Source organism: Mustela nigripes, chromosome 1 (assembly GCF_022355385.1).
Source record: "Mustela nigripes isolate SB6536 chromosome 1, MUSNIG.SB6536, whole genome shotgun sequence".
Lineage (NCBI taxonomy): Eukaryota > Metazoa > Chordata > Mammalia > Carnivora > Mustelidae > Mustela > Mustela nigripes.
The window spans coordinates 235,334,903-235,357,728 of record NC_081557.1 but is presented as its reverse complement, the minus strand read 5'-3'; the positions used below and the strand labels follow the sequence as shown (position 1 = coordinate 235,357,728).

The following is a 22,826-nucleotide window of genomic DNA, read 5'->3' as shown; positions in this document are numbered from 1 at the left end:
GAGCCCAATGTGGGACTCGATCCCAGGACCCTGAGATCATGACCTGAGCCGAAGGCAGCGGCTTAACCCACTGAGCCACCCAGGCGCCCCTACTTCTTTCTTTCTAAGTGAATTCTACCCCCAAAACAGGGCTTGAACTCACAACTCCAAGATCTAGTCACACACCCTACCAACTGAGCCAGCCAAGCAATCCCCTCAAAGTGTGACTACTTAAAAATTAAACTTCAGGGATGCCTGGGTGGCTCAGTGGGTTAAGCATCTGCCTTCAGCTCAGGTCATGGTCTCAGGGGCCTGGGATCAAGTCCCACATCGGGTTATTTGCTCAGCAGGGAGCCTGCTTCCCCTCCCCACCCTGCCTACTTGTTATCTGTCAAATAAATAAAATATTTAAAAAAATAAATAAATAAAAATAAATAAATAATAAAAATTAAACTTCAGTCAAAAGATATGACAAAGTTAAGCAAAAGAAAACAGTCACAAATATAACAGAGTAGTTCACAGAGACACAAAGTAGAGCAATGAACCACAGGCTGGGCAACAGAGAAGTAGAGTTAACATTTAATAGATACAGAATTTCGGTTTTACAAGATGAAGTAAGTTCTGGGGATGAATAGTAGTAATGGCTGTACAAAAATGTACACTGAAACTGTCACTTAAAAACATACAAGATGCTAAGTTTTAGATGTATAGTATACCACAATTACCAAAAAAAAGCTAAAAATTAAGCCACACAACCGTAGACAAACTTATATAAAGAATTAACCAACCAATTATATTTAAAAAATTATATAAATAAGAAAAATACAAACCACCAAAATTTTTTTTGAAGACTGAATTCTTATTTACTTATTTTTGCAAGAGAGAGAAGAGAGAGAGAGACAATATGCGCGAGCATGTGCATACTGCACATACAAGTAGTGGGGGAGAGGCAGAGGCAGAAGCAGACTCCCTGCTGTGCAGGGCTGCACAGGGCAATGGATGCGAGACTCGATCCCATGACCCTGAGCTGAAGGCAGACAACCAACTGAGCCACTCAGGTGTCCCAGTTTTGTTTTTTTTTTAATGGGTAAGGAATGAGAACACTGAGTTTGCAAAGCAAAGCCTAATGGCCAATCAACACAAAAATATGCTTAATATTTCTACTGGGAAGGGAAATTAAAATTAAAATAAGTTACCATTCACATCCATCAGACTGATAAAAATATAAAAATATAAGTCTTACAAATGTCAGGTCACTAGAACTCTTACACACTGCTAGAGGAGTGCAAATTGATAGCATCATTGTAAGTTGAAGCCATATCCAATAACACAGAAGGTGCAAATACACTCAGATCTTACAATACTACTTCCTAGAAAAAACTCTCACGTGTCCAAGAAAACATGTAATGTACAATGCTTTTTTTTTTTTGTACACCAGCTAAAAGCTGAAACTACATGCTGTCCACAGAGAATGAATAAACAACAACAAAACTGATGTGAAATACTATGTAATTTAAGGAACTAAAGCAATATGCACTATCATGGATAAATTCTTTAAAAAAAAAAAAAAAAGTAACAGATAAAAGAAAAGTTGCACAAGGGGCACCTGGGTGGCTCAGATGGTTAAGCATCTGCCTTCAGCTCTGGTCATGATCTTCAGGCCCTGGGATTCAGCCCCATGTCAGGATCCTAGAGGGAAATCTACTTCTCTTCTACTTCTACTTCTTAATCTTCTACTTCACCCTCTGCCCCTACCCCTGCTTGTGCTTACTCTGTCCCCTGTCTCTCAAATGAGTAAATAAAATCTTCAAAAAGAAAAGAAGAAGAGGGATGCCTGGGTGGCTCAGTTGGTTAAGCCACTGCCTTCGGCTCAGGTCATGATCCCAGGATCCTGTGATGGAGTCCCACATTGGGATCCTTGCTGAACGGGGAGCCTAATTCTCTCTCTGCCTCTGCCCGCCACTCTGCCTGATTGTGCGATCTCTCTCTCTCTCTCTGACAAATAAGTAAATAAATAAAATCTTATAAAAAATAATAAAAAGAAGAGAAGTTGCAGGAAATGTAGAATATTACAATCATCTGGAAAAAAATTTTTAAACTTTTAAAAACACTAAAAAGTGCTTTGACATTTAAAAAAGCTTATGATTTCAGGGCACCTGGGTGGCTCAGTCGTCGAACGTCTGCCTTTGGCCCAGGTCATGATCCCAGGGTCCTGGGATCAAGCCTCGAATCAGGCGCCCTCCTTTCGAGGAACCTGCTTCTCCCTCTCTCACTCCCTTAGCTTGTGTTCCCTCTCTCGCTGTCAAGTCTTTAAAAAAAAAAAAAAAAAAAAAAAAAACAACCTTATGGTTTCAATAGTAAAAACAAAAGTATGAATGGAAAGGATATAGGCCTCTTCAGCACAGTGGTTACTTCTAAGAAAGAGAATGGAAAAGGGAAAAGGTTACAAAGTGAACTTCATCTACATGTTGTTTTATTGCTTGAGGGAAAGGGTAAGTTAACCAAGTATGAGAGAGTTAAGATCTGCTAAATCTATACCAGGAACATAAAAGTATCCACTACTGTTTTCTAAACTTCAAAGTGTAAGATAGTCCATAATCTTAAAAAGCAGCTTTAAAGGGGCGCCTGGGTGGCTCAGTCGTTAAGTGTCTGCCTTCAGCTCAGGTCATGATCACGGTCAATTTAAATATTTAATATATTAAGTAATATATATTTTTTAAGATTTTATTTATTTATTTGACACACAGAGAAATCACAAATAGGCAGAGAGGCAGGCAGAAAGAGGGGGGAAGCAGGCTCTCCGCTGAGCAGAGAGCCCAATGCGGGACCTGATCCCGAGATGTTGAGATCATGACCTGAGCCGAAGGCAGAGGCTTAACACACTGAGCCACCCAGGAGCCCCAAGTAAAATATTAAAAAAAAAAAAAAAAAAAAAAAAAAAAATTGGGGGAGCCCTGTTAAAATACAAATTTTTTTAAAAAAGCATCTTTAAAAATAATGGACAGGTAGCAAGCAGCAGACATGATCGCACATTATTCTTTCCACCATAATTAGTAAATATTTGGGAGTCAGAGACCTAGTTTCCAACTCCTGTTCCACCAACAAGTTGCCTGATACTGAGAAAATTAGGTACTTTCTTCAAAGCTGCAATTTTCTAATCTGTAAAATAAGAATAACATCAATCTCATAAGGCTGCCAAACATATAAAATATATATGTTTATATATATATGTTTATATATTAGCAGGCATTCAACTGAAGTATTTATTACTTTAAATTTGCAGTAAAAGCAAAGAACTGAAGGGAGAAAAAGGACAAAGGTTTTAAGAAATGAAGTTCTCTCCTTTGCAAAATTACATAAGAGAACAAGGGATGTCAGATGGATGTGACCACCACTTTCTATTTTCCAAAAATCAATTTTCAAACGGGAATTTTAGGGGTGCCTGGGCAGCTCAGTCAATTAAGTGTTTGCTTCCACTCAGGTCATGATCTCAGGGTCCTGGGATGAAGCCCCATCGGGCTCCCTGCTCAGCAGGGAATCTGTTTCTCCCTCTCCCTTGCCCCTTCCTCAACTTGTACCCCTGTGTGCACACTCTCACTCTCAAAGAAATCTTTAAAAAAATAAAAAACAAGAATTTTACCAAGAGATTCAAGATAACATATAGTATAGGATTAGAATCTAGATTTCTTGGTGCAGTTCAAGGCAACCAGAGTCACATCAAGAAATCCCAAATCATCATGTAAAGCTATATTATCTGAAATGCTTCTAAATAAAGTACCTTTTCACTTAAAAAGGTCACATTTTAACACAAACTCTTCCCCAATTTATCACTGTCTCCTTTAATAAAAAAAATTTTTTTAAATTTAATTGACAGAGTGATTGAGAGAGAGAGAGAGAGAGAGAGCTCAAGTGGGGAAGTGGCAGGTAGAGAGAGAAGCAGGCTCCATGCTGAGCAAGGAGCCCCATGTGGGGCTCATCTCACATGACCTTAGCCAAAGACAGCTGCTTAACCGACTGAGCCACCCAGGTACTCTTAACTGTCTCCTAAAGAAGGATTAACAAACACCATGAGAACAAGCCCCAGATTTTTCTTTTGCATTCCCCTTGGCCACAGGTTGTTTGCACAGAGATGACAAAGTAACTCTATCATAAGTACTAAAGCCTCTTCATTTAAATCCTTTCTTTCAGGCAAATTCACACAACACTATCACTACACTGAAGGAACCCTTTATGATCCAAACCAATAAGTAAAATATGAACATATAGCTAATTTTGACATCTTAACAGCTATCCATTGGATGTCCCAAGAACTGCTCTAAGCACTGTAAAGACTCTTAATCTTCCTACATTCTTACAAATAAGAAAACTCTAAGAGAATCAAAGCTGCAGATATTAAATAGAAAAGCCAGGACCCAAAGCAAATCTAATTCCAAAGCCCACGCTCTTAATCACGAAGCTAAATTTACTGTATCATGCTTAAGGAGTGAAATATCTCTGCCTTCTGCCAAATTTAGTTTTTAACACCAAGAAAAAAAGGCAAAATATACTTAAATACAAGGCAATATTAAACTGCCAATCATACTTTGTTTTATTAGCATTCAGCATTTACATTATTATTTATGAAAAAAAAAATAGTCCCATAGAGCAACCATATATAATGGTTAGAATGGACTGCTATGCAAAAAGCTTGGGTTCATTCACCAGATCTGTATCACTAAAAAACAATCAATCTCTTCAGGCCTCAGCTTCCTGATCTTATAGATGAGGAATTTGGCCTAGATCTAAGGTCTCTTTCAACTCGAATACTCAATGCATTTTTTTAAAAAGATTTTATTTATTTATTTGACAGACAGAGATCACAAGTAGGCAGAGAGGCAGGCTGGGGGGGGGGCAGGCTCCCCGTGGAGCAGAGAGCCAGATGTGGGGCTCGATCCCAGGACCCTGGGATCATGACCTGAGCCAAAGGCAGAGGCTTTAACCCACTGAGCCACCCAGGCACCCCTACTCAACGCATTTTAACATTTTCTAAGACACCACTAACATATTAATAAATATATACATGTATATTTATCTAAAAGATGGACAGTAAAGGTACAAAAAACGTTCACAGCATGGCTACTACTAGTTTTGAGGGTCACAAAGGGGTGATATAGGGAATTCCAGATGCATCTAAATCTATGCCTGATGGACAGAGATCAAAGTCTTTATAATAGTAAAATAAAAAAAGAAATGCACCCCAAACAGTATTACTTGGACAGGTTGCAATTATTTTTTTTACCCCATCAAAAGCTTTCTTCACTCAGCCCACACCCAGAACCCCATAAGGCACATTATTTAAATAAGTTACAGAGAGCTGTAACTTATATAACTGTAAAAACTGCTTTTCTACTCTTAAAAAAATTGTTCAAACTGTGGTTATATTAATTTCCAGCAGGGAATTTCACCTCTTTCTTTTAATCAAAAAGGAAAAAGTTTAAAAGAAAAAAATAATCATTTACAAAGGGAAAACAAGTATAAAATCCTAAAACCATCACTCAAAACTAGTAGTAGTAGTAGCCATGCTATAAACTTTTTTGTACCTTTACTGTCATCTTTTAGATAAAATATATTACACATCTTACAAATTTAATAGTATGAAATGTTCTAAAGAGTTTTGTTGATAGCAGTGGTTCTCAACATTTGGCAAAGTCTGGAGACATTTTTAGTTGATACAACTGGCAGGGAGGGAGACAGAGCAAGGAGGTAGGGAGGAGGGTTGGCTGTGCTACTGGCAACTAGTGATAGAAGCCAGGGATACTAGTAAACATCCTACAATGCAGAGAAGAGCCACTCACAGCAAAGAATTCATTATCTGCCTAAAATGTCAACAGTGCTAAGGTTGAGAAACTATGGTCTACAGAAATCAACATTTTACTTCTAAAGATTTGCCAACCAGTTCTATAGATCAAACTAGATCAAATACATTAAATTCAAAATGACAATAAATACAAAATCCACTTAAGCACTTAAAAGAAAACTACAAAAGTAGTTTTCATGAAATCAATTTATAATGCCATAAATTTAAGTATTCCCTACTGAAATCTTAGAAAATGTCAGCGAAGTACAATTACAATATGAAAAACTACAGATAACATACCACAAACACACAAGAGTATGTACACTGACTTCAGGGCATTTTACTTCATTGAGCTTCAAATTTAAAAGTATTTTGCAGAGGCGTCTGGGTGGTTCAGTCTTTTAGGTGTCCGTCCGACTCTTAGTTTCAGCTCAAGTCTTGACCTCAGGGTCTTGAGAAAGAGCCTTATGTGGGCTCTGAGTTCAGTGGGGTATATGCTTGAGATTCTCTCTCTCACTCTTTTGCCCATCCCCCAGCTTGGGCGCTTTAAAATAAAAATTTTTTGAAGTATTTTGCATATTGACTCGCAGCTAAATCTTTAAGTAACTTACAGGTAACACTTATTTTAATTTTTTATTTTAAGGTTTTATTTATTTGCCAGAGGGAGAGAGAGAAAGAGCACAAGCAGAGGGAGCAGCAGGCAAGGGGAGAAGCAGGCCTCTCACTTAGCAAGAAGCCCCATGGGGAACTCAATCCCAGGACCCTGGAATCATGACCCGAGCTAAAGGCAGATGCTTAACCGACTGAGCCACCCAGGCATCCCTTATTTTAATGTTTAAACTATTAAATTAGGTTATGTTTAAATCCTGTAACCCGTAATACAAACCAGTCTCAGTTATTTTTAAATAATTAAAGAATGCCTATCCTTGGAAAGTAATGACAGTGTGGTACAATATAAACACAAGGGGACCTAGACCCAAATCCTAAAGCTATGTTTGTAGACAAATAATTTAACTTCTCTGAATCTCAATTTCCTCATCTAAGATATAGGAAATCTAATTCAAAGAATTGTTCTTGGAAATTAGCAATAATGCATAAACAAATGGTACTGACAGCCACTCTACAAATGGTGGTTAGTTTTTAACAGCAATAATAATAAATCTGTGAATACAGATTATAGTTTTATTATAGCCTCAAAATCTACATTTCACTTAGTAATTGCACTCATAAAATAACTATAACATGTATTTTAACCAATTTTCCATTCCTGGCAATTTGAAATATTATTTAAAATTCACACATATTTAAAATTAATGTCTGACACATAAAGGATGGATTTCCAAACAGCCTCAAGGAAAAAAGGCCTAGGTTTGTATGACTCAAAACTCAAAAGGGATCCTTTGATGCCTATTACCTCAGACACATTCGCTTATACAGAAATAATCAATTTTACCAATTTCTCATTGAGACAAATACACATATTTCTCCCTTCTTCCAACACAAATGCTGGCCGCCTCCACACTATTCTGCACCTTGCTTTTCACATTGGATTTATCTTGGAGACTATATTTTAATTAACACACTTTAAGAATGGCCACTTATAACTTCTTATGGTCAGAATTCAGCAAATGTCAGCTATCTTTATAAGACAACTTAAAATGCCAAAAAAAAAAAAAAAAAAAGTACTTGAATCAACCAGTAAATAAGAGCATATGAAACTTCGGTAAACATGGAGAGTTACATAGATGAAGTGATGAAATACTTGGTTACATGACCAGACACTCAAAATACGACATTTCCACACTTAAAAAGGAAACACATGGACTGTACTACAAGTCCTTCAGTGAGCTGAAAGTAATCAACATAACCCACTTATAGAACTGGGCCTACTAAATTATCGATGAAATAAAATATTGGTGAAAATAAAGTCATTTACTGGTTATAGTACAAGATTGAATTATCTGACCCTTTTCTAAGTATACTTTGCAACTTATTTTCTGGAAGAAGTCTCCTTCCAGATTTATAAAGTACTCTTCTTAAAAAAAATAATTTTTTTGCATTTCCTATTCTCTTCCTCTGAAATACTATAATGCTTACTTGAAGCAAGGCTTCAGTATCCCTTACATATAAAGAGCAGTATTGCTTTAACAATATGCACACTCGGGCAATACTAGATTTCTTTTAAGCTTTAAATGAAATACTAAAAATATCATGGTGAAAGTCACCTCATATACAAAGCAAAGAGATCATATGGATCACGAGAGCAGTAACTTACCATTTTTAAGTATTAGAAAATAAAAGCATGTGAAAGAAGTCTTATATTAAGTCTCAGGTTTGTGCAACTTTATTATAGAAGAAATGTTTTAGGCTATTGGCAACTGTATTAACGGAATCTTTCATTAGGAATATATATGTCAACTATACTCAAATATATTTTCTTGCAAATAAAAAGTAAGACTCATTGTTTCACTTATATCAGTACAGACATTTATGACCCTATTTCTGCACTGTACCACAAAAATACAAAGTCATCCTTCCATTCAGAGTTTTGGCACTAGAACAAATACAGAGGTCAGAGTTCATACACATGCTCAGATCATTTCTTATAGACTACTACATTCAATAAATCTACTGGTATTTGTTATTTTTAGGTTAATTTTAAAGAATTATATTCAACATGTCGAATTGGAAAAATAATCACTGTAGAGTCAGTATCAGAAATAAAGCTCACTTATATCTATTACTTATCACACACTCAGAATGCTAAATTACACAAATCATTTATCAAAGTTCCAACATTAAGAGAAAAATACAAATAGTAATGATGCATTATTAAAATATGTGACATCTTGAAAATACTAAGTATTTCAGTATTACTTTTTCATCTCTTTGTTAAATCCAAGGAGGAAAAAAACTTTGCATTCTTGTTGATTTGGGTATGAAAAATTGTACTTATACTTGCATGGTTTTGAGTCAAATCACAAGGCTATTTTGACTAAATTATATAAATAAATATGACCAACATCAGAGTAAATTCTGCAAGACTCAAGAGCAGCTTGAAACAAAAAAATATATTTCTAATAATTTCAGGTAAGATACACTGGAACAAACCTACTAAATAAGGAGGTATAATAATGTATCGATCTGGTGAAATCCCATGTTTTTAATAGGGCTGTTTTTCAAAAGTAAGAATCAAGTTAACTATGAGGGACATCATAATGAAGTTTCATGGCACAATACAAGTCACAGAGGCACTGTCTTAGGAGAGACTCTCTGATCTATAACTTGTAAACAATATTTTGAAATAAGCTACTCATACTCTCCATTATTTTTTCCTAACGAATAATATTTAAGTGCCTTTAATACACCAAACAACTTGCCTTCACCCAATCAAAAAGCTTCTGATGTCAACAGAAAAGAGGCCTAGAAATTGGGGAGTTGGGGACGGGGGAAATGAGGTAATTATCTAATCTGGAATCAATTTTCTACCTCAGATGAAAATTCCCTTATCTCCCACTCAAATAAAAGAGTATCCTATTATGTCTCCTCTTCTCTCCCAACACCGAACTAAGGAGAGAGTAACTCTGAACGTCCTTCTTTTATCAAAACCTAACGCCTTTCACCGATCCTTCCCAAAGGAAAGGACGGTGGAGGCCAAACAGGCCATAATGTAGAATACCCTTAAAAGTGTGGGCCTTTGAGCAGCGCAGCTCTCCGGATCCAGTTACCACCTTTCCCCTTCCCCCAACCCACTTCCCGGGTTTTCTCAGGCTCGGCCTGCTCCCTCCACACCCTACAGCCAGACTTCCAGCTGATGCCACTGTCTCGGGGCTCTCTCTAGAGCTCACACCCTCCCCCAAGAAATGCCCCCCTCCCCATCTGCCCCCCAAAACCGTGTTCCTCTCCAGACCACCCGCCCGCGAGGCGGTCCATCCCAGGGCCCAGGGAGGGGAGGAGAAGGCGACGGAAGCAGGGGGAGACTGCTGCTCTCCCACAGGCAGAAGGGCGACCGCAAGGAGGGCCACCCAGGGGTTACCGGGGATACGGGGGTCGCCGCTGGAAGAACCCTCCCGCCCTGGGCTGGGGTGGGGGATGTCCGGGAGTTCATTTCTGACCTCCTCGCTCTTCAGCACCTCCTTGAACTCCCGCTTGATTCGCTGCACCGCGATGTTGGCCATGTCTCCGCCCGCAGCTGATTCGTACCCGCCTCCTCCGCCACCGCTACGACCACCGCCACCGCCGCCACCTCTTCCACCACCGCCTCCTCCCTCGGCGATCCACACCCGAGCACACGAATGCTGCCACTGCCACCCCGGCCGCCGCGCTCTCCTCAGTGTGGAATCACCTCCGCGCCCGGCCACCAAAATGGCGCCGGGTCCGCGCATGCGCAAGACGGTGACCCGGCCGGGCGGCGCAGCCGCTCCCGTTGTAGCCCCATACGCCTCAAACGCGAGCCCGCGCCGCGCCGCGCCGCGCGTCTCAGCTCGAGCTGCGGCCGCGCGGCTCCGCCCTGCCGGCGTCTGGGGCCAGGAGGGTGCGGCTTCCGCGCTGGCCAACCCTGCTGGGGCCTCCCGGCTCCTCTCTTGTGCCTCCGCCTCTCTTCAAATCACTGTGGTGTGGTCGGGGCTTCCAACCATGGCCTCTGACTGAAGGCTGAGCCCCACATAACGGCCCCCCCCCTCGGCTACCAGCGCCTGTGAGCGTGGACCTGACTCAGCCAGACCGAGAACCCACAGGCTTAATGTGCCTGACTGTGTCTAGTGTAGAAAGACATCATTCCAGAACTCGATCCGGCCCATTTTCTGTTGGTGTAGCCCAGAAAGATCCACTGCGGTCCGTTTTTGTTCTGGAGCCATAAGAGTGCCACTGCTAATACTATCATTCCAGGTACTACACGTCACTGAATAAAGAGTGGTCATTGTTGGGTCCCATCCCGTGTATCTGAAACAGGTACTCCATGGAGATGCCTGAGGTGGATTTAGAAGCCAGATGTTGATCTTTGAGCTCCTTAGATCATTAATACCGAGTTTTAATAGTGTTTAAACTCCAGTGTACATCAGAATCCCTGAAAACCTTGTTAAAAAAAAAAAAAAACACGTTGCTAGACCCCCATCCCTAGAGTGTGGGGTAGGTCTAATAATTTTCTTCTCGAACAAGTTCTCAGATGCTGCTGCTCTTGCTGCTACACTATGAGAACCACTAAACTAAAACATGTGAAAATAGTTTGTATATTAAAGTGAAAAATGGAGAAATAGAAGCTTCTTGCGGAGGAATGGTAGCTTTACTTCTGTAGGCCTAGGGCCTACAACAGTGTCTGGCACTGGTAGGCCCTCAATAAATATTAAATGAACAAATGAAGATAAGAGTAAAATGTTTTAGGTGGAAAGGAAGTTTGAAAGGCAATTTGAAAGTCGTTGCTAGGGTTTCAGTAAATAATACGGTTTTGGTGCTGAGCGGTACTTTAAATAGAACATTCTGGAAGAAGTAATAAAGGTTATTTAGAAGTTTTTATTTCATGAGCTTCTTTCACCTAATCAATTAGTAAAGTACTCGCCTAAAAAAAATACCACAAATACACAGCCTTAGCAGAATTATTGAAATTATGGCACCAAAAAGGAAATATTCCCTGGAGTGAATCATTCAAGTGGAAGCACTTGGAAAAAAAGTTCTTGAAATTCTGCCACAGGAACCAAGATGAGATATTTGATTCCAGCTCTCCTCCATGCTAGCTATCTTGGCCAAGCGTTGTTTCCTCACCTACAAAATAAGGAAGCTGGATTAGATGATCTCTTTCAAGTTTTAAGAGGTCAGAATTCTAAAACATCATTTGGAAATAACTCCCTAAGTGGACTAACATAAATTATAAACCCTTCCAGCAGAGCCCCCTAGTGGTCCTAAGAGGAACCAACTGTACGTGTGGGTGATGGTACAATGAATCATTGCTATAATGTAATTCATGCAATGCTATGTGTATCTGTGTCAGTACATTGAACATAATCATTTTGAAGTGTGCAAAAACTGTTTTGAGTACTTTACATTTGTCACCTTCATTCCGCCCCCAATCTTAATCTTGGAACTTCAAAGAAACTTGCAACACTCAAATCACAGGGGGACTACTTAGAAGGCTATGGTAATTTTGGGGGGAGAGGGGCTTGGTCTTTTTTTTTTTTTTCTCTTGAGAAAGAGAAAGCAGGGGAGGGTAAAAGAGAAAGAACCTTTTTTTTTTTTAATTTTTATTTTTTTATTTGACAGACAGAGATCACAAGTAGGCAGAGATGTAGGCAGAGAGAGAGGGAAGAAGGCTTCCCACTGAGCAGAGAGCCCGATGTGGGGCTGGATCCCAGGACCCTGAGATCACCACTTGAGCAGAAGACAGAGACCCAACCCACGGAGCCATCCAGCCACCCCGGAGAGAGAGAATCTTAAGCAAGCTCAGCACTTAGAGTGGAGCCTGACACAGGGTTCCATCTCAAGACCCTGAGAATATGACCTGAACCCAAAATCGAGAGTTGGACATTTAACTGACTGAGCCACCAAGGCACCACTGGTCATTTTTAAACACACACAATCATTGGACCTAAAATTCTACTTCTAGGAAGTCATTCTACAGTCCTTCCAAAGAATGAGGCAACTACGTATTAACTGATATGAGACAATTCCCAAAGTACATTTTAAGGGGAAAAAAGCAGTATGCTAAATGCAATGTGGTATCTTGGATTAGATCCTAGAATTGAAAGGACAGAACTAATGAAATCTAAATAAATTCTGTAGTTTAGTTAATAGTATCATACAATATGAATTTCTTAGTTTTGACATGGTATTATGGTTATGTAAGATGTTAACATTAGTAGAAGTGAGCAAAGAATATACAAGAATCTCTGAAACTTTTCTGTAAATCTACAGTTACTTCAAAAGAAAAAGTTTACTTTTGAAAAGCACTCTGCAGTCCATACTGTGTGTAGTGCACCACCATATGTGTGAAGGAAATAAGGAATATGCTTATGTATGTAATACTTGTGAGTCCTCAAAATATCACTGGAAAAATGCATAAGAAACTGACAGTAGGGATTATCTCTGAGAAAATAACTTAAATGCCTTGAAGAAGGCAAAATGTAAGAATTTTCACCATGTACCTTCTTGTATATTTTACCTATTCAAAACTAAATTTTTTGAAAATGAGTTCCTAGTAATGCCACTTATAAACTCTTCACTATTATGATCTAGTTCTGGTGGACTACTTCATTAAAAATTAATTAATTAAACAAAAATTATCCCTACTACGTGCCAGGCATGATATAGGTCCTAGAAGTGTATCGGTGAAAAAGAAACAGAAAACTTCTGGAATTGCAGGATTCACATTCTGTCGGGATAGGGAGAATTTGTCTCAAAATATTTTCTACAGAAATGTAGGGGTCCCTGATATGTTTTCAGAGGTCAGTCTGCAATGACCAAATTATCATCATAATACAACTAAGACATTATTTGCCTTTTATTGTGTTGACATTTGCACTGATGACATAAGAGCAATAGTAGACAAAAACAATTACTGTGTTATTAATAATCCTATTAATACCATGCACTCACTATTAAAAATACTAGTTTTGGGGTGCCTGGGTGACTCAGTCACTTAAGCATCTGACTCTTGGTTTCAGCTCAGGTCATGATCTTGTGGGTGGTGAGATCGAGCCCCATGTCAGTCTCTGAGATTCTCTCGCTCTGCCCCTCCCCGCTAAAATAAATAAATAAAGCTTTAAAAAGAAAAAAAAAAACCAGTTGCAGGGACACCTGGCTGGTTCATTTGGTGGAGCATACAACTTGATTTCAGGGTCCTGAGTTGGAGCCCTGCATTAGATAAAGAGCTTACTTTAAAAAAAAAATACCAGTTTAAGGTTTTTTTTTAAATGAAGACTTGCACTTTTACTTTTTTATTTTTTTTTAACATTTTTATTAATTTTGTCTTAATATTTTATTTATTCATTTGACAGACAGAGATCACAAGTAGGCAGAGGCAGGCAGAGAGAGAGGAATGGAAGCAGGCTCCCCGCCAAGCAGAGAGCCCTTTGTGGGACTTGAGCCCAGGACCCTGGGATCATGACCCAAGCCAAAGGCAGAGGCTTTAACCCACTGAGCCACCCAAGTGCCCCCATTTTTATTAAATGTTAATGAACATGGGGGTCATGACCTGACCAGAGGCAGATGCTTAACTGACTGAGCCATCTAGGCGCCCCTTGTTTTTTTTTTTTTTTTAAGATTTTATTTTTTTTTTTGACCAGAAGAAATCCAAAAGTAGATGGAGAGGCAGGCAGAGAGAGAGAAGGAAGCAGGCTCCCCGCCGAGCAGAGAGCCCAACGCTGGACTCGATCCCAGGACTCTGAGATCACGACCCGAGCCGAAGGCAGCGGCCCAACCCACTGAGCCACCCAGGCGCCCCTTTGTTTTTTTTTTAAGATTCTATTTTTAAGTAATCTCTACACCCAACATGAGGATTGAACTTACAACCCTGGCATCAAGAGTCGCACGTTCTACTGACTGAGCCAGCCAGGTGCCCCCTCCTTTTCTTTTTTCTTTTTCTTTTTCTTTTCTTTTCTTTTTAACCAGTTTCACTTTAGAATGTGTTTGATGAAGCAGTGGAAATTGATTTTATTAAACTTCAATTTTTGAATACATGTCTTTTTAATATTGTGTGTCATTCTTGGGAAAGATAAAGAAAGCACTTCTACTGCATCCCAAAGCCCATGGTTAAGCACTTGCACAAGTGGTGATTTGTGAGGTAAATTAGCAACTATTTCCATGGAACACTATTTTTACTTAAAATAATGATTGAGACAAACTATGTTTCTTAAGGACTGGGTATTTGGCAGACATTTTATCACAAATGAACTAGGTGAGCCCATCACATCAAGGAAAACTATTGGCAGGATTTGTTGCCAATGAAAAAATTCAAACTTCCAACTGAAAATTAGAATTTTTTTTTAAGATTTTATTTATTTATTTGACAGACAGAGATCACAGGTAGGCAGAGAGGCAGGCGGGTGGGGGGCGTGGGGGGCAGGTTCCCTGCTGAGCAGAGAGTTCGATGTGGGATTCAATTCCAGGACCCCAAGATCATGACCTGAGCCAAAGGCAGAGGCTTAACCCACTGGGCCACCCAGGTGCCCCCAAAATTAGACTTTTAGAAAATATATCTGCCCCGTGACTCAACAGCTTTCCAATACACTTAAAGACATTTTGACTAAGTTGGTGGCGAAATTAATAAATGCAATTGCTTGAAATTTTACAGTGAAATTTGTTAACATTTGGAAGATCTGCATAAGCCAGTGAACTAGTATTTTCTAAATAACCAGTGCATGATGTTACAAAATCATGCCTGGGTGTAATAATATCCATTCAAGATTTGAGACAGATCAATTTTAACATAACAGGATACAAAATATTCACTGGTAACATTTCAGATTCCACATTGCAACTAACCTCTGAGGATTGACCTCTTGTCTAGATTTAGTGCAGTACTGAAAAATAATATCCACAATTAGCTGAAAAAGTTGTTAAAACATTTTTTCACTTTCTAGCTACGTATTTGTGTGAGATTGGATTTTCTTCTTCTACTTCAACCAAAACAATATATGCACATACTAACTGCAAAAGTATATATGAAAATCCAGCAGTAGGATGCCTGGATGGCTCAGTTAGTTAAATGTCTGCCTTCAGCTCAGGTCATGATCCCAGAGTCCTGGGACTGATTCCTGAATGGGGCTCCTTGCTCAGTGGGAAACCTGCTTCGGCCTCTGCCTCTGCCTACCATTTCCCCCGCTTGTTCTCTCCTTCTCTCTCTGACAAATAAATAAATAAAATCTTAAAAAAAAAAAAAGGAAAAAGAAAATCCAGCTGTGTTCTGTAAGGCAGGCATTAAAAAGAGATTTTATCTTGGAAAATACAATTATTTTTCACTAATAATATATTATTTATGTAAGTATATAATAGGTTGATTATAGTAACTATAATATTAAAAAGAAAATGCAAAAGCAAGCAGAGCAAGGGGCAGAGGGATAGAGACAGAGGGAATCCCAGGCCAACTCCCATGTGAATGTGGGGCCCAATCTCATGAGCCTGAGATCATGATCATGACCCAAGCCAAAATCAAGAGCCGCCCAACTGATTGAACCTCCCAGGTACCCTTGTTATAGTTACTTTTAAATAAATGTTCCAATAATTTCTGTTTTAATTTCTATCACAATGTTGTTTAAACCACGTAAACAACTGCTCTTTGGAATCTTCAATATTTTTAAAGAGTGTAAAGGAGTCCTAAGTACATTTGAATATACTTTACTGGTTAGACACAAAGGTTAGATCTAAAAGGTCACACACTTTCAGAGTATATAATTTACATAAACACATATGTGAAGGTTGTCAACTTGGTTTTAGATTGATGGGGAGTTAATCTGGTAACTCTTCTGTTGCCTCCAACAGAACAATGTGTTTTGATCTTTTGATTCATGTAAAAAAAAAAAAAAAAGAGCAGCAAGGCATAATAGTGCTTTGCTGACCCCTGATAATAATCGCCAATCTGAAATGTGCAAGTCTTTTTTGTAGTTCCTGCCAGTTACTGTCACCACTCTTCAGATTCAAATTTCTTGTTCTTCCGAAGGCAGAGAAGGCAGAGAAATTTTTTTCCCCTACTGCCCTTTCCTGACCTTGTATTGGCCAGCTTTTTGAGACTTTTTTTCCTTTCTTTCTCTCATCACTGCCTGTTCTACCCAAGCCTCCCATTTAATTTTTTTTTTTTTTAAACACCCAGTCATAACCCTGAGGTCATTTTGCCTTTTTTTCTTTCACTGGATTCTGCCCTTCCCATCTTGTTAGCTTCTCTCCCCTACTCACCCCAGCTGCTGAGGAGCTCTAGTGGCAAGAGTGGAAAACAGCATTTAGATCCACAGTCGAGGGACGCCTGGGTGGCTCAGTTGGTTAAGCGGCTGCCTTCGGCTCAGGTCATGATCCCAGCATCCTGGGATCGAGTCCCACATTGGGCTCCTTGCTCCGCAGGGAGCCTGCTTCTCCCTCTGACTCTTCCTTCCACTCTGTCTGCCTGTGCTCGCTCTCATTCACTCTCTCTCTGACAAATAAATAAATAAAATCTTTAAAAAAAAAAATAAATAAAAAATAAATAGATCCACAGTCGAACTTCTAAACTTAGGTCCAGGCCAGTGGGCACCACAATATTGATTGTAATGCACATTATAGTATTCCAAACTTAGAGAATAGAGCAGAACTCCTACCATTGTGGCTTTCGGAATATCTGCAGCATGGAGTGGAAAGTTGATTTTAATAGCATAGAATATGTTTCCTTGTCTTAAGTTACTGATTTGGTACCTGTTAGGCAGAGAAGTTCTTTAGGTGAGAAGGACTTTATAATTTCACTGTTTCAAAGGAATATGCAGCTACAACTGGGACTTGGCTATGGGGCCTTCACACTTCATGTTTAAGATACAAGCCAGCTGGGGCGCCTGGGTGACTCAGTGGGTTAAGCCTTTGCCTTCCACTCAGGTCGTGGTCTCAGGGTCCTGGGATCGAGCCCCGCATCGGGCTCTCTGCTCAGTGGGAGCCTGCTTCCCTCTCTCTCTGCCTGTTTCTCTGCCTACTTGTGATCTCTGTCTGTCAAATAAATAAATAAAATCTTAAAAAAAAAAAAAATACAAGCCAACTTTCCTGGAGACTGCCCCCTGCTGACTATCTTGGCTATTTTTGCTGAGTTGGTTGGTTTCTGTCTTCTAAACCAGAGTCCTCTATATGAGACCCAATGCAAAGATTCCCTATCCTTTAAAGCCACTCTTCAAAATTCCCTTTCTTTGGTATCTCACAGGCCATGAACTTCCAACTAAAAAAAATCCACAACTAGCTTCTACCTACTTGACCCCCTCAATCATGTCAATTATTTATCACGCATTTATTTTTTTTAAAGATTTTATTTATTTATTTGACAGAGAGAGAGATCACAAGTAGGCAGAGAGGCAGGCGGGGGCGGGGCAAAGCAGGCTCCGACTCGGGGCTTGATCCCAGGACCCTGAGATGATGACCTGAGCCGGAGGCAGAGGCTTAAACTGCTGAGACACCCAGGCGCCCCTTATCATTCATTTAGAACACAGAATTTCAAAAATCATATAAATCTCATCAAGCTGGTCAGATAGTCGTTTTTCGTTCCTGCAAATTCACTCTCCAACACTCTCTGCTCTGTGCCCCCTGGATTCTGGAAGCATGATCTGCAACGTTGTACTGACATCAATAAGACTTCATTACCGTCTGGATTCGGTTGAGTGTGGCCAATGAGTAGGAGCCTCTGGCAGGAAGTGAGGCAAGGATCAGCAATGCTATATTTCCTTACCAAAGGCTACAGTTCCTGTCCAACAGCTCTCCTCATCAGCTGTAGCTTCACCTACTGCTAGAGCTCTTTTAGGATTCTGGTAATCTTGCTCCTTCTACCCCTTCAAGCCTGGAGGTGCCAAGTGGTCCCTGCTATTGTTAGCCTTTATCAGCTTCCTATAGCTGTTAGAGTCTCTTTAATAAACCCTTCTGATTAACCACCTGCTTCCTGCCAGGACTCTGTACCCACATTACAATGATAATTTCTTACTCTCCTGGATGTGGCTGTCATTGAGGAAAGTTACCACTCTCTCTCTACCGTTCTGTAGGCTCTGCATTAGGATTAGAGGAGCTCACTGTAACAACTTTTCCCACTAGGGTGATGACCTAACCCAGGAGGACCAACTGAGAATGACCACTGTAGGTATAGCTCTATGAATAATAGATAACTATCTTTCCCTTTCTTGGTGCTCCCTGCGGTAGAGATTCATAGTCACTTGAATATCACTGTAGCTGAACATTCAACTGTATTTTCCTAGGCTATGGCTCCTTTCTATGGTGAACGATCTGGCTTTAAGTCTCTCTTTCCAGAGGTTTAGAGAAGCAGATGCAAACAATTTTCCCTGTGCCCTCTGAAGCTAGCAAGCAGCGTGACTGAGGTAGGCGCTCTCAGGAGATCCTACAGAGGCCAAGTTTTTCTGCATAGGAGAGCTGTAATGAAAAGCATAATGCAGGAGACAGACTTATATAAACATCTGAGCAAAAGCACTGTGCTCAGAATTTGATGTAACTACATTTTATCTTCCTTTTTATGATTTCGATGTGTTAACAATGTGAATTCTTACACATCTTTAACCTATTGATATATATTTTTTTAAGTTAACATTAGGAAAGACAGTTTTGTGTATTTTGTCCTCCCCAGAAGGTTATTTTTATTTTTTTATTTTGTTTTTAAAGACTTTATTTATTTGAGAGAGAGAGACAGAGTATGAATTGGTGGGGGCGAGGCAGAAGGAGAGGGATAAACAGACTCCCTGCTGAGCAGGAATTTCCCTACATGAGGCTGAATGGCAAGACTTCCAGATCATGACCTGAGCAGGTAGGCAGACTGAGCCACCCAAGCACCCCTTTAACTGTTACTTTTAGGTCTTTGATCCATTTTGAGTTAATTTTTGAATGTGGTGTAAGGTATGGGTCCCATTGCATCATTGTGCATGTGATGTCCAGGTTTTCCCAGCATGATTTGTTGAAAAGATTGTCCTTTCCCCAATGAATGGTCTTGGTCCTTGTTGAAAATTCTTTGACCATGTATGTAAGGGATCATCTCAAACCTTTAAACACATGTTATTCTTATCTTTCTTCCCAGGCAAAGGTTTACATTTGAAGAAAAGGCACTATTATCAACATTTATGAGTATATAAGTAACTATGTTAGATGCTATGAATACATAAAGGAATAAGATATGGACTCTGCTCACAAAACCAGCAATTTAATGGGGGAATAGAATATCTCTGGGGGAAATAGAATATCTCATTAAAGTACATGCAAATAACATAGTATAGGCTAATTTAAAAATAAGTGCCACTTAGGGGCACTTGGCTGGCTCAGTTGGTGGACTATATGACTCTTGATCTCAGGGTTGTGAGTTCGAGCCCCACATTGGGTGTAGAGATTACTAAAAAATAAAATCTTTACTAAAAAGCGGGGGGCAGGGCACCTGGGTGGCTCAGTGAGTTAAGCCTCTGCCTTCAGCTCAGGTCATGATCCTGGGGTCCTAGGATGGAGCCTCGTATTGGGTTCCCTGCTCAGTGGAGAGCCTGCTTTTCCCTCTCCCTCTGCTGCTCCCCCTGCTTGTGCTCTTTCTCTGTATCAGAAAAATATATAAATAAAAATATTTTAAGAAAAGAAGAGAAAAGGGGAGGTGAACCATCAGAGACTACGGACTCTGAAAAACAATCTGAGGGGTTTGAAGTGGCGGGGCTGGGAGGTCGGGGTACCAGGTGGTGGGTATTATAGAGGGCACGGATTGCATGGAGCACTGGATGTGGTGCAAAAATAATGAATACTGTTATGCTGAAAATAAATAAAAAATAAATTAAAAAAAATGAAAAGAAAAGAAGAGAAAAGAAAAAGCAACAACCAAACTATCTTCTGAAGTTGCTAAACCATTTTGCATCACCACCAAGGATGAGAGTTCGGTTGCTCTACATCCTCATCAGCATTTGGTCTTATTAGCATTTGGGAATTTAAGACACCCGAGTGGCTCAGTCAGTTGGGCATCTGCCTTTGGCTCAGGTCATGAACCTGGGGTCCTGGGATCAAGTCCCACATCAGGCTCCCTGTTTGGTGGGAAGTCTGCCTCTCCCTCTGCCTGTCACTCTCTCTGGTTATGGTCTCTCTCTCTCTGTCAAATAAATAAATAGAATCTTAAAAAAATAAAAACGCATCTGGGAATTCAGCCATTCTAGTAATACATCTTATTCTTTTAATTCACAGCTCCTTAATGACATTTATTTTTCTTATTGTTCCATTTTAGAAGTTCTTTCTATATTTTGGATATAAGTACTATATCGCATATGTATTTTGCAAATATTTTCTCTAAGCTTATGGCTTATCTTTTCATTCTCTGGACAGTATCTTTTTATTTTTTTTAAGATTTTATTTATTTATTTGAGAGCAAGATTACAAGTAGGCAGAGAGGCAGGCAGAGAGAAAGGGGAAAGCAGTTTCCCACTGAGCAGAGATCCCAATGGGGGACTTGATTCCAGGACCCTGAGACTATTACCGGAGCAGAAGGCAGAGGCTTAACCCACTGAGCCACCCAGATGCCCCTCTGGACAGTATCTTTTGCAGAGAGGAAATTTTAAACTTTAATTAAGTCTAGCTTATTAATATTGTCTTTCATAGATCATGCTTTTGGTGTTGTATCTAAAAATTCTAGATTTTCTCCTATATTATCTTCTAGAAGTTTTATAGTTTTTTGTTTGTTTGTTTTTTAGTGAAGTCCATTTTGAGCTAATTTTTCTGATAGGTTTAAGTAAAGTTAGCATCTAAATTCATTTATTTGCATGTGTTTATCTAGTTGTCCGACACCATCTATGAAAAGACTAACTTTATACCACTGGATTTCCTTTACTCCATATCAAAGATCGGTTCACTATATTCACTATACATACAAATATGTATATATATATTTTTTTCACATATTTGTATGGGTCTATTTCTAGGCTCTATTCATTGATCCCTTTGTCCATTCTTTCATCACTGCCACACTGTCTTGATTTTTGCAGCTTTATAATAAATCTTGAAGTCAGCTAGTGTCAGCCCTCCAACTTAGTTCTTCTTTTCCAGAATTGTGTTGGCTATTCTATGCTTCAGTATTCTTTTAGAGGATTTTAAAATAAGCTGCCCAAGGATCATCTCTGACTCAGAAATTGTAACTCTGACCAGTAGGTCAGAGGGACCAGATGTTTTCCTATAATAGTTGAGCTTAATTTATAGAAATGAATAGGATGTACTTTTTTTTTTCTGTTGGTAGTAAAGATAAGACCAAGATTATGTTTTTTTGTCCCTTATGACACCGACCGGTTTTGCATTTAATTTAGCAATCTTATTTCAGCATTCCTTTTCCCACTAACTATATGCTTCTACTTCTACTTCTCCTTTCCTTTTTCTTTTTTCTGTTTTTTTTTTTTTTTAATATTTTACTTATTTATTTGACACACAGAGAGAGATAGGAGAGAGAAAGCACAAGCAGGGGGAGCAGCAGGCAGAGGGAGAAGCAGGCTTCCCACCGAGCAAGGAGCCCGTTATGGAGCTTGATTCCAGGATCTTGGGATCATGACCTGAGCCAAAGGCAGCCGCTTAACCGATGGAGCCACCCTTCCTTTTCTTTTTTAAAGATTAAAAAAAAGGGGGGGGGGTCGTCTGGGTGGCTCAGTGGGTTAAAGCCTCTGCCTTCAGCTCAGGTCATGATCCCGGGGTCCTGGGATTGAGCCCTGAATCAGGCTCTCTGCTCAGTGGGGAGACTGCTTCCCCCACCTCCACCCCCGCCCCATCCACCCCCTGACCTGCCTCCGGCCTGCCTCTCTGCCTACTTATAATCTCGATCTGTCAAAAAAAAAAAAAAAAAAAAAAAAGATTTTATTTATTTTCAGTAATCTTTACACCGAATGTGAAGCTTGAACTCATAACCCCAAGATCAAGATTCGTATGCTCTGGAGGGCCTGGGTGGTTTAATAGGTTAAGCATCCAATTCCTGATTTCTGTTTAGTCACAATCTCAGGGTCATGAGATCCCATGGAACCTGATTAAGATTCTCTCTATCCCTCTCCCTCTGCTCCTACAGCCAGGTATCCCTAGTTGTCCTTCTCTGAAGAAGCTCAGAATTTTACTGATTATCTTGTTAATGCATTAAATAAAACTTAATTCACTATGTATTTGTATAATAATTAAAAAAATCAATTTCAGAATCATTTTCACAAAGTAAAACTAAAATAATTATCTAGCAATAAGCATTATAATTATACAGCATGTAAAAAAACATGCAGCTTTATTCAGAAGACTCAAATAAAAAGACACATCTCTATTAGAAGACAAAATTTTAATGATTTTCCATCTGCTCAAAATGAATTATAAATTTAATGCTATTCCAACT

General features: G+C 39.6%; 1 protein-coding gene and 1 long non-coding RNA gene across 2 annotated transcripts in view; both read right to left on the bottom strand.

Annotated features, from left to right (window-relative positions):
* The window catches only part of UBE2K (ubiquitin conjugating enzyme E2 K), a 74,948-nt gene extending 64,718 nt beyond the window's left edge, over positions 1-10,230 (bottom strand). The window contains exon 1 of the mRNA XM_059382755.1: positions 9,931-10,230. Coding sequence (XP_059238738.1) covers positions 9,931-10,200 — 270 coding nt within the window. The 5' untranslated portion in view covers positions 10,201-10,230. The remainder of the gene's footprint in view (positions 1-9,930) is intronic.
* Positions 10,231-11,305: 1,075 nt separating this feature from the next.
* Positions 11,306-22,826, bottom strand: part of LOC132005532 (uncharacterized) — a 58,234-nt gene continuing 46,713 nt past the window's right edge. Inside the window, exon 2 of the long non-coding RNA XR_009400821.1 lies at positions 11,306-11,572. This is a non-coding gene — a long non-coding RNA (uncharacterized LOC132005532). The remainder of the gene's footprint in view (positions 11,573-22,826) is intronic.